The 12016-nt window shown below is 52.7% G+C and overlaps 1 protein-coding gene across 1 annotated transcript; it reads right to left on the bottom strand.

Annotated features, from left to right (window-relative positions):
• Positions 1 to 1493: 1493 nt before the first annotated feature.
• Positions 1494 to 11621, bottom strand: LOC122191050 (receptor-type tyrosine-protein phosphatase kappa-like). Its single transcript, XM_042891240.1, has 18 exons — positions 11502 to 11621; positions 11284 to 11351; positions 10898 to 11040; positions 10676 to 10763; positions 10318 to 10388; positions 10191 to 10227; positions 9366 to 9463; positions 9095 to 9211; positions 7884 to 8041; positions 7673 to 7808; positions 6919 to 7068; positions 6680 to 6779; positions 5863 to 5942; positions 5351 to 5485; positions 4871 to 4996; positions 4294 to 4451; positions 2727 to 2862; positions 1494 to 2384 (listed from the first exon to the last, which is right to left on the bottom strand). Exons 1-18 carry the CDS (start codon positions 11564 to 11566, stop codon positions 2310 to 2312), a joined length of 1941 nt encoding a protein of 646 aa, XP_042747174.1. The 5' UTR covers positions 11567 to 11621; the 3' UTR covers positions 1494 to 2309.
• Positions 11622 to 12016: the final 395 nt, after the last annotated feature.

The raw sequence follows: 12016 nt of genomic DNA, 5'->3' as shown, positions 1-12016 counted from the left end.
TCCCAGATACTGGGAGTATTTACCTGCTATAACCGGTTCCTACCTCCATCTTCTTGGATGCTCTCTGGATGCTGAGGCTCTCTGTGGGTGCACAGGCTTTGGTACCCCTGGCCTTTTGGGCAGGTGTGCATGGCTGCAGCTGGACCCCCTGCAGCTTCCATGCCATCATCTCTCCTCACATCTCGGTCCTAATGCTGCCCCAGTCCACATGCAATCCCAGAAACACTAACGCCTTGCCCAGCTTTGTGCTGAGGGAAAGGCATGGAGGCATGCCCATGCTGAAGGGCATTGCACCCAGCATCTCATATCTCATATATGATCCTTGATCCCACAGATATCCCGATCCTGCAGTCACCTCTGCACACTTGCAGACATCTACTTCCATGGTCAGTGTCTGTGCAGACGTGGCGCAGGCTGTGGCACTCACCCCTGGCTGTTTGTTAGTTTCAGGTCAGCCACCATACCCATGGCCAGGGATTGTGATTGGAGTGGTTGTGCTTTTGGTGCTGATCCTCCTGTTTGCAGGCATCATGTGGTTTGTGCAGTCCAGGTGAGTAGGATGGGGAAAGTGGTTCAGCAGAACAACCTTCTCTCACAAGCAGCCCTTCGCTCAGGACTGCCCTTTGCCTTTGCAGGAGAAGGAAGGCTGTGTCCATCAAAGCTAAGGAGAGTAATTAAAAAGATAGAGAAAAATTGGAGCCAGGAGATCCTGACCTTTGGGAGAATCATATGCTCATCCTCTTCTTGGACATATCCCCTTGTGCCCCAGCCAGGCTGGAAAGCTGCTCTCCCAGCTCCCGCCTGTAGTTCTTGTGAGAGTAACAGCAGTGATACAGAGAAGATGTGGTTGCACCTGAATCAACACTGGCTCTCCTGTGACCATCACCAGACTAAGTGTCCTATCCATTTCAGCAGAGCAGGTGGAAAGCAGGAAGGAGGGTCATAAACTTTTTATTCTCAGCTTTTATTTACCCTTGTAAGTTCTGTAATTTTTCAATGGAATTTTCTGCAGTTTCATTTTTTAGACTTTGCCTTTGTTTTCTTGACTGTGAGCATTGTACACAGAAATTCCCAGAGGGGTTCGGGCTGAAGGATGCTTTGTGCTTCTGCCATGTCCTGGGTTCCTCACTCAATCTCCCCCCTATGCTGAAATCCACTCAAACCCAGTGCTCTGCTTGAGCTTGATGTGACTGCATTGCCCTTGCCAACCTGTCTGCCCTGTCCTGAAAACCAATAAATGAAGTTTGGAGGAGGCTGCTTGCCATGCTACAGCTCCTGCCTCATCCCCTCATTGCCCATAGGGAGCTTTGCTCCCTGTGGGGTGTTGACAGAACTGTGTCTTGCTGAGATGATGCCCGCACACATCTTGGGTGGAACTGTGTTCTGTGCAAACACTGTGGGTAGAGCTGAGCTGTGAGCTGTTTCTTTGTAGCCCCCATGTCAGATCAAACCTGGAAGAAAAGTGGAGATCAGAGCTCACCACCACCACTGAAGCCATCACAGAGCCTTTATTGGTGATACACAGATAGAGCTATGGGGTGAGTCCAGACAGACATTCTACAGTGTGGTGCAGCAGCCTCTCCTGGGCAACGTTCAAAGTATGGACATTCAATTTGGATTTCCACGGTGGGGCAGGCAGGTTTGTAAGGGAGCCTCTCTGGCACTGTCAGGGCTGTGGCACCTGGAGGACCAGCATCGGGAAGATGCAGCAGCAGGAATGGACTGAGTGGTGTGGGAAGGAATAGGTCATCACTGTGGGGCTGTGGATTATCCCTTCCCTGGCTCTTCTTGGGCACAAGCTTGCTGCTTCCCCCAAAGCAGGACAGATGGCCTGTGCTCCAGCCCTGCAGGAGATCTCATGGTAGTTTGGTGCTCCTGATGGAGCACAACTGGGGCATTAGTGCAGCTACCCCACTTTCACTGAGGATGTCTGAAGGGGAGACTGGGTGGGAAAGTTAGTTCTTTGCATCCTTGGCCTGTACACATCAAGGCCTGGTGCCTATCCTCTGCTTAGCGTACTCATGTTGTGGTGCCAAGTAAAGTCCTGCCAAAACTCTGGGCAAAGAGCCATGTTCATGTTTGAAATTCTGTCTACAATTTGGAGATGGTCCAGCCTGTTGTTGTCTAGCTGCAGATGGCCCTTAGGGTGGCTTATGGGAGGAGTAAAGCATGGTTGGACTAGGTGATTTCAGTGGTCTTTCCAATTTTAATGATTTTGTGATCCTGAGGCTGTGCACATCTCCTCTGGTTTCCATTGCTTCCACAAGAAGGTTGAAGTCCTGGTCAGAGGTGGGCTGTGACCACGTCTCTTACTTGAAATTGCCGTAGGTTTCAAATGAATTCAAGTAACTGAGGGCTAGTTTATAGCACAGCCCATACTGCTCCTGTAGACAGAAGGATTCAGATAAGTACCTGCTACCAGAATACCTTCTGAGGAAGGCCAGCATGGTTGCCACAATCTCCAAGAGAAAGCCAGGGGTAGGTACATCCCCATCTGGCTGAGAGTTAGGCTATCCCGATGCTGTGGCTGTCTGGGCTTGGGAGGAGTGCCAGCGCCCATGGCACAGTATCTGATATTCACTCCCAGACAGGAGTCGCATGATGGCCTCAAGGACCTGGAGCTGGTGGTGAGGTGGGTGCAGGGCAGGCACCTGGGCACCCATCAGTTCTTCACCAGTGCTCCACTATTGCTCCAGTTCCCAGATGAGTGTGAAATCAACACCTACCACATCTTTAATCAGCTGCCTCCGCCGCCTCTTCAGCATCCTCACAGCCTGAGATACATCAACCAGCCCCTCACTTTGGATCTGCTCACACAGGAAGCTGGCAGCACAGAAGATCCCACTCCGGCTGGCACCATCCCTGTGGAGGGCAGCGTGATTTAGTGGTGCTGATCCCCAGAGGTGTCCCACCAGCCACACAGAGCTGGGGCTCTTGGGATGGTCCTGCACCAAGCCAGCCTCCACAGGGAAGCCTTTTCCTCTGAACACAGCTGAACATAGAATCACAGAATCACAGAATCATAAGGTTGGAAACAACCTGCAAGATCATCCAGTCCAACCACCCTCCCATTCCTATCAGTGCCACAAGCTACTAAACCATCTCTCATAGCTCCTCATCCAGGCGCCTCTTGAACACTGCCAGGGGCGGCGACTCCACCACCTCCCTGGGCAGCCATTCCAGTGCCTGACCACCCTTTGAGAGAAAAAGTTTCTCCTAATGTACAACCTAAACCTCCTCTGGTATAACTTCTGGCCATTTCCTCGGGTCCTACTATTTGCCTGGGAGAAGAGGCCAGACCCTTTTGCACCATAACCTCCCTTCAGGAAGTTGTACAGTGCAATGAGGTCTCCCCTGAGCCTCCTCTTCTCCAGACTGAACAATCCCAGCTCCCTCAGCCGCTCCTCGTAAGACTTGTGCTCCAGACCCCTCACCAGTTTCGTTGCCCTTCTCTGGACACGTTCCAGGGCCTCAATGTCTTTCTTGTAGTGAGGAGCCCAAAAACTGAACACAGCACTCGAGGTGCGGCCTCACCAGTGCTGAGTAGAGGGGGATGATCACCTCCCTGCTCCTGCTGGCCACACTATTTCTAATGCAGGCCAGGATGCCGTTGGCCCTCTTGGCCACCTGGGCACACTGTCTGCTCATGTTCAGCCGAGCATCAACCAACTGGCACTGATGTCAGGCTGACAGGCCTGTAGTTCCCCGGATCCTCCTTACAGCCCTTCTTGTAGATGGGAGTCACATCAGCAAGCCTTCAATCCTCTGGAACCTCTCCAGTCAACCAGGAGCGCTGGTAGATAGCCGAGAGCGGCTTAGCAATCACCCCCGCCAACTCCCTCAGCACCCTAGGATGAAGCCCATCTGGTCCCATGGACTTGTGACTGTCCAGATAGAGGAGGAGCTCCCTAACGGCCTCCACCTCAATCTCCGGGGAGACATTCTGTGTGTCAGCCCAGATATCCAGATCAGGGCACAAAGTGCCCTGAAGATAGCTGGTCTGACTATTAAAGGCAGATGTAAAGAAGGCGTTGAGGACCTCAGCATTCTCCTTGTCATCTGTGGTCACATTCCCCGCCACATCAATTAAAGGATAGAGATTATCCTTGGTTTTTCTCTTGCCATTGATATATTTGTAAAAGGATTTCTTATTCTCCTTCACTGCAGTGGCCAATCTAAGTTCAACATGTCCACCATGAGCTGAGACTGGAGCTGGTACCTGAGTTCACTGATGTAACTCAGAGTGAGTCATCTCTGTGCCACAGCTGCTCCTCTGAAAGACATACTGCTTACCAGCAAGTGATGAGGATGTGTCCATCCTGGCTCTGCCGCTGGTGTGTCTCCACCTTCCCTAGCAGGCTGATGATGGTGGTGGGATGTGGGGGAAGACGGTGCTGCATGGGCCAGTCCTCCAGCTGCCAGAAATGGACTTTCATTGCAGATTTCTTGGGCTAGCAAGGAAGAAAGAAGTTGGATTGGGCAGACAAGTAACCCACTGGCTTCATGGAGAGGAAGGCCAGAGAGTATGGATATGGTCCAGAAGTTTAGAATAGCTATCCCCATCCATAAACAACCGTTGAGATGCACAGACTATTCATGGCTGATGTTCTCCAGGTTGGAAAGGTGTGCACACGTATCTGTGCTTTGCCTTGTACCACTGTATACAGATTCACCCTCTTGGGACAAAGCTCCCATGGGGAAGGCCCTGCTCTGACCAGTGTCATTCAAGGAACCAATCTGCTCCTTTTGCAGGCCTTCCCTCTGACACTTCCACCTGTGACTTTGGCCCTAAACCAAAGCCTGCAGTGGCTCTCAGCTCTGTCAAAGGCTGTTCTCAAAGGACTTTGTCATTGCTATGCCAAAAACCCACCTGCTGCCTATTGGTGAGTGCAAGTGTCCGGACTGTGAAACCAGCTCCAGCCTCCTCAGAGATCCACTGGATGTGAAAATGGCCATGGATGGCTTTGCCCTGGGTGGGCCAGATCTCCACATATGTCTGAAGGGAGATAAATGCATGGTGGCACACAGCAATTCAATGCCTCACACGGGTACACTTGGCCCAACCCCTCAACTACAGCATGCATATGGGTACTCTGCCCGCTCTGTGCTTGGGGCTGACCTGCAGGACAGCAAACAGAAAAACAGCCCCCCTACTGGGTCAGGGGAAGTAAATCCAAGGGCCACCCTTGTTCCTGTGGGTTCCCCCCACCACTGCAATGCCATAGGACTCTGCAATGCAAAGTGGAACTACAAGCTTGCAGCTGGACCCCATAGCAAGCAGGGCCCCAGTGAAGAGATTCATACGGCAAAGGCAGAAAATAGGCTGTCAGGAGAAGAGCAGGCAGCTGACCTTGTCCAGCTCCTGGAGCTGGTTCAGCACAACCACCGAGGTGCAGGTGTAATCCCAGACCAGAGCCCAGAAATCCACCAGTGTGCTGGAGAAGGGCAGCTGGGTGATGATCAGCCTGTCCTCCTTGCTGTATGTCTGCAAAACAGAGAAGTCGGGAGGAGGAAACGGTGACACAACGCACAGACACGGCCGTGCCTGTGAGAACCACAGCTACTCCAGCAACCTCCATGCGGCCAAGGGCTGGGCAGAGCACACCGGGTGGCGGAGCAACTCAGCGCAGGCAAAAGGCAGCAGCCGCGCGGCAGCCCGCTGAGCTGCGCGCTGTCAGGGCTGCGGCTGAACTCGGGGGCCATCTCCTGGCAGCAGGGCCCCAGGCACTGGGTACAGTCACCAGGATGGAGCACTCGGCCTGGGGTGCCTGAAGCTGGGCGGCTCAGCCCAGCTCTGCTCTGGGTGCTCGCGGAGCCTCTGCTGCTCCCTGCAGCCCCAAGCCCGCTTGACTGCAGCCTTACATTGGCAAACACGGCGTTGATGTAGCCCGGCGAACCGTCTGCATTCAGCGAGGACATCAGGATGGGCCGGAAGGAGTCCGCTGTGGAGGCAAGGGCAGAGAAGGGCTGAGCCATCCTCTGCCTGCACAGAGGGGAGTGAAGGGGAAGGCTCTGAAGCAGCTGTGAACCCCATTCCTGATCACTATCTGGTGCCTGATCTGGGCTCCTCCCAGTGACAGTGAGGGTTAGGGTGACAGTTGTGGTTAGAGTCAAGGTTGAGGTTAGGGTTAGGGTTAGGGTTAGAATTCAGGCTGTGATTAGACTTAGGATGGAGAAGGTTAAGTTCAGCTGTGGAAGCACAGAAGGAGGTGGGGATGAGGTGTGGTTCACATGGAGGGAATGCTTTGCCTATGTTAAGTAACAGTCTCAGTTTGTACAAGGAGATATTTAAATGGGACATTAGGAAGAATTTCCGCACAGAGAGGGTGGTAAAGAATTAGAACAGGCTGCCCAGGAAAGTGGTAGAGTCCCTATCCTTGGAGGTGTTTAAGAGATGCTAAGATGTGGCACTGAGGGACATGGTTTAGTGATCGGCCTTGATAGGTCAGGTTTATGGTTGGGCTTGGTGGTTTTGAAGACTTTTTCCAATCTGTATGATTCTATGATACTATGCAACACCAACCAGAAACTGGCATTTGGTCCCAGGGGCAGAATGGTTAGTCCCATTTTTCTGTCATGGTGCTGGGGAGGGAATCAGCAGTGCTGGCAACAGCATCCTCCCCTTCGCTGCTCTCAGGAGCTGGATCGTGGAGCAATGAGCTGCCCAGTCCTGCAGTACCTGGCAGGATCCCTGGCTTGCGGTTCTTGGGCTGATTGCTGGGTTTCTCCGCTTCTCTGCACGGCAGGAGCTGGAACAACTCAGAAAATTTCTGCACTGCCTGTAAGGGATGATTCACCTGAGCAAGCCCTTCCTGTCAGCTCCCTTTCCATCTCCAGATAAACCACAAAGAAACACTCCCCCCACCTCTCACCCACAGCAGGAGGCAGCAGACCTGCTGCACCAGGTCCTGAGGGTACCTTGAACTCTTTCTCCAAGACGTTGTTCTGGCTCTGGATCTCAGCTTCTTGGAGGCAGCTGATGTGACTGGCAACTCTCTCCACTGGCACCCCAGTACAGCCACAGAGCAAGCCTTCTAGCAGTACCTCATACAAAAAGGCATACTGCTCCTGCATGGAGATGTGAGTTAGTGTACCATCTGGAGCAGCTCCATGGGCAGCACTAGGACTCCAGACTACTTCCCACAGACTGCAACACACTAACCTGCATCAGGATGGTGCCAGCTCCACCCTTCACCTCCTTGCCAGACACCCCTGGGGCAGGCAGCCCTATTCTGAGAAGCAGCCAGCAACTGCAACCACCCAGACAAGACCATCTTTCTCTGCTACCTCTCAAACCAGACCCCCGCTCTCAGGAAGGAAGTCCAGAAAACCAGTGAACCACTCATCCTGCGAGCAGTTGGACAGGCCTGTGGCAAACATCCTGAAAGCCTGAAGGACACATGCGCTCCTTGCCTATAAGAGCAAGGACCTGCCCTTCCGTGCCAGGACTGTTGGTGCATGTACATGCTGATGCTGCTTCAGAGAGTCTCAGAGGGTCCCTAGGTTTGGACAGCACAATGATAACAAAACCCTCCAGTCTCTATCACCTGGCAGCTCCAGTCCTGGTGATGGGACCATGTAACAGATCACAGCTGATGTGGCTTGGCACATCACAGTGGGGGGGGAGGGGGAGCAGTCCTACAGCATGTGGGCAGCAGGTGATTCCCCTCACCTTGGTCTGCACCATACATATCCTCTGCTCCCGCAGCTTCTGCACACAGTGGAACACATCCACCTTTCCCTCAGCCTTTGCCATCTTCAGGAGGAAGTCCAGGGCAATGAAGGTTCCTGTTCGCCCGATCCCTGCACTAAGGACACAGAAGAGGGGTTGGTACTGCTCTAACCAGCCTTGGTCCAGCACATGAGCATTCCCATCCCAGTACCTGCAGTGCACCAGCACAGGACCCGCAGGAGATTCTGATCCACTCTTGTTCGCCATTTCCACTAGGCACAGCAGCTGGGCAGGGTTCCTGGGCACCTCATGGTCTGGCCACTGCATGTAGTGAAACTGCTCCACTGTTCTTGGGAGAGCGTATCCTGCCTGCAAGGAGGGAGATGTGGCTGGAGCAGGAACCAGCCTGAGAAGTTATGTGAAGCACTTGTCAACAAGTAGAGGAAAAGCATGGCAGGTATGCACCAGCACCCAGCCTTCCCACAGCACCACCAATACAATGGCTGCTCCACTGTAGCTGATCAGACAGCAAAGGACACCACGAGGACTCTGAGCAAATTCACCATACCACATAATTTGCTTTATTCTCTGCCTCCACACAATAAGAACTGTGAATTCAAAGCAGTGAATGCAGCCTGTGTCTCAGAGGAAAGAAATAAATATCACGGTGTTGAAACTCTCCATAGTCTTCAGAAAACCATAGCTTTCCCAAATAAGGCATTTCCTAAGGCTGATACTAACTGATATGCGTGTAGCCACTTTGGTACCAGGCCATCCTGTATTCACTTGGCTTGAACTAATGAACTGCCGTGTCCCACCACCAGCTGCTCTTGGAGCCTTACTTTTTAGGTGGACTTTGTTCTAGGCAAGACAAGAACATGTGTAACATTAGCAGCTGTACTCATTTTCTTCTCCTTGCAACTCTTTTGGTTTCTCCAACCTTCAGTGGAAATACCCATCCTGAGAAATATCTTCAGGATATTAATATACCTATATAATTAATATACCTCTATAATTAATATAGAGTAATCTCTCTGTTCAAGTTCAGGAGCCTCAAGGCACCACAGTGCTTTCATGTGGATCTTCTGCAGGTTGACCCAGATGGCAAGTACCTGTCTCATCACTCTGAAAAGCCTGGATGTGGAGAGATGCCCTTTCATATCCTTTAGCTACTTTTCCACCCTTTGTGATCACCTCTCCCAGGCCCTTGGGAGTGCAGGATCTGCCCAGGTACATAGTCCAGACTCAGTCAGGGTGATCACTGGAGCTGACTGCTTGTCTTTTTGCCTTGCATAGAAACCCAGAGCTGATGCTCTGGAATAGTGCTTGGTGACAACAAGGCTGACCCCAAGCAAGACTGAATTTCAGCTCATAACTCCAGAAGAGCCCTGCAACCCCATCACAGCTGCATGACAGCCTTACCTTCTGCAGGCAGAAGACACGTGTAACAATACCCATGGTGGTCCTGGTGTTGTTGAGTGTTACAGTGAAGTCCCCATATACTTGCTGCTGCTCTGGCCAGTACTGCTCGCACTTGATCTGTCAATGGCAGCACCAACAATTTCATTAGGGGAGCGTTGCAAGTGGAGGTGTGGAGATGCTTCGTGACCTTACTGAGGGTTGTGCTGAGCAAAGCAAAGCAAGGGAACTGGGCACTGGGAGACCAGAGCTGAGCACAGGCTGGGATGCTTACCTTGTTGTGCTCCACCAAGCCTGTCAGCATCACAATGACTGAAGTCTTCTCCTGCCAGACCATCTGCCAGAAATCCACCACTGTCCCAGGCAAAGGGCCTTGGGAAGGAAGAGGAGAGCCCTGTGTCAGAGCCCAAACCACGGAGGTGCCCCCAGGCTCCTTGGTGCAGCCCCACATTTCCCTCTTCCCAGGGCTGATGTGACACAGCCTGGGCATGGCAGCACATGGCCACGGGTACGGGGCACCCCTACCTTGGCGCCCATTTTAGAAAAGGGGTCCAGCAAAAGGGAGGGTGGATGAGCCTAGAGTGCACCAGTACTGATGGGTACTGGCACAGGGCAGTGGTCACTGCACCAAGCCTGAAAGTGAGCTGCTGCCCACTCATCTGAAAATGAGTGCCTGTCCCACCTATGTCCCCACGATGATCATAGAATTATAGAATCACAAGGTTGGAAAAGGCCTCTAAAATCACCTAGTCCAACCCAGCCCACTCCCCCACCCCACTAACCATGTCCCTCAGTGCCACATCCACATGTTTCTTGGACACCTTCAGACTCTGCCCACCTCCCTGGACAGCCTGTTACAGTACCTATCTACTGTTTCTGAGAAGAATTTTTCCCTAATATCCAACCTGAGTTTCCACATTTAGAGTCCTATTTACCCAAAATAATTCAGCAGCTTTGTAAGGACCCTGAGAACCCCCTCTGCTCTCTGCACAGAGCAAACCAACCCATCCCAAAGGGACTTCAAAGGGACTCAGAGAGTTTGGCAGCTCCTGAGGACCTGTGCCAGCTCTGGGCAGCTCCCAGGGCTGGGAGCACCCACCTTGAGCAGCAATGAAGAAGCGCGGGCTCCGGTAGCTCTGTGGGGGAGAGTTTCAAACAGCTCCAGTCACCCATGTTAAACATTTAATATGGCAAGAAGTAGAGGAGCCATCCTCCTCGCTACCTACATCCACGTAGCTGGCATTGATGTAGTCATTCCCTGTGTCAGAGGGCTGCAGCACCACACGGCAGTGATCGTCTGGGAGAGAGGGAGGTGGGAGTCAGTGGGCTGTCCCTTCGGGGCAGCACTGAAATGACTGTCTAAGGAAGGAAGTATCTTTTAGGAAAGCTCTGTTTGATCTTTCCTCAGGAGCTTTCCAAGCCTTGGGACAAGTTTAGAAAGAAAGAAGAGCTAACAAAATAACGGGGAACATGGCACAAGAAGAAGATGCGGTGTGTTTTGAGAGGAGACCATTAGCGAAATGGCAAATGTCCACACTGCATCAGCCACAGAGGAGTTTTGAGCTCCAGGAGAGCTTTGCGTACACGGAATGATGCTCTTGTAGCGGTTCTTGCCCTCGTTACATAGTTCCTTCCCAGCATTGCAGGAGTGGCAGAGGGAGGAAGCCAGTTTCTGCACAGGAGGAAGAGGAGCTCTGCATTAGTCCAGGTTCTGGTGGGTGTGAGGCTGGGTGCCTCACACACCCAAGGAGGGGCTGGTGCTGGATGGATGGTGCAACCAGATGGGAAAGAACACCTAATACAGACCTGGTACTCGCCCAGACGCCCTGCATCGTGCCTGTCAGCTGATTCATCCTCCATCTGCTCTGCCTCTATCTCTGCCCTTTGAAGCCTCTTCAGAGCATCCAGCAATTCCTCCACAAGGATCAGTGTGCTCAGATTACTGGCACCTATGGGAACATCAGGACAGGAGGTCAGCATGAGCTGATGGGAGTGAGCTGGCATTTCACTGGGCAGAACCCTACCAAACCCAGCTTCATCCTTGCCCATGCATGTCTCCCTCTCTGTGAGGTGTCTCATTCCCCATACCAGCCAGCTCTGCCCCACTTTGCTCTGCAAGGAGTCTCACAGTGCCTGGGAGCACCCTGCTCACTTTTCTACCAAGCAGCCTGTTCAGACTGCTCATACCGCACCTCTGCGACACTTCTGGAGGGGGATACTGCTGTTGATCTCAGAGGTGTCTGATCTGTTGCACTTTTGCCTGCAAGACAGCAAGTTAGCCAAAAGATCAGCAGGAGGTGGAGAGCAGAGGGGGGTGCCCACATGGCAACATGTCCTGCTTTATTTCAGGGTCCATACCAGGCAGCCCCTGGACAGAACAAAGAGCAGGAGAGAAGAGACGTGTACTGACCTGATGAACAGGGGGAGCAGGAAAATCCCCAGTGCCAAGACTACAGCGGCCAGCACAAATGCCATCAGCACAGGCAGTCTGTGCAGCAGAGGAATTGATTCCTGCCCTGCAAAAAGCACAGCCCAGGATCACGCTCCACATAACCCAAACCCACTGGAAGGAGACCCTACAGTGGTGTGGGGAGGAAAGGAGCTCCCTTCATTTCCTAGCAGAGGTTCTGAGAAGGGAAGCAGCCTTGCTGATGCAAAAGGAGGGGTGATGCTGGGTGCGATGCCCTTCAGCATGGGCATGCCTCCATGCCTTTCCCTCAGCACAAAGCTGGGCAAGGCGTTAGTGTTTCTGGGATTGCATGTGGACTGGGGCAGCATTAGGACCGAGATGTGAGGAGAGATGATGGCATGGAAGCTGCAGGGGGTCCAGCTGCAGCCATGCACACCTGCCCAAAAGGCCAGGGGTACCAAAGCCTGTGCACCCACAGAGAGCCTCAGCATCCAGAGAGCATCCAAGAAGACGGA

Source organism: Lagopus leucura, unplaced genomic scaffold (genome assembly GCF_019238085.1).
Source record: "Lagopus leucura isolate 7727_CA_CO unplaced genomic scaffold, USGS_WTPT01 27-61_obj-0_obj, whole genome shotgun sequence".
In the NCBI taxonomy this organism is placed as follows: Eukaryota; Metazoa; Chordata; class Aves; order Galliformes; family Phasianidae; genus Lagopus; species Lagopus leucura.
The sequence above is the reverse complement of the archived record's forward strand: the minus strand, read 5'-3'. Positions and strand labels throughout refer to the sequence as shown.

Excerpts from the sequence above, each read along its gene's own strand:
- LOC122191050 (XM_042891240.1), bottom strand. The coding sequence starts at position 11,566 with ATGGCATTTGTGCTGGCCGCTGTAGTCTTGGCACTGGGGATTTTCCTG. Across the intron at positions 9,212-9,365 it reads GCTTGGTGGAGCACAACAAG|ATCAAGTGCGAGCAGTACTG; the intron begins GTAAGCATCCCA and ends TGCCATTGACAG. Across the intron at positions 5,486-5,862 it reads TCAACGCCGTGTTTGCCAAT|ACATACAGCAAGGAGGACAG; the intron begins GTAAGGCTGCAG and ends TCTGTTTTGCAG.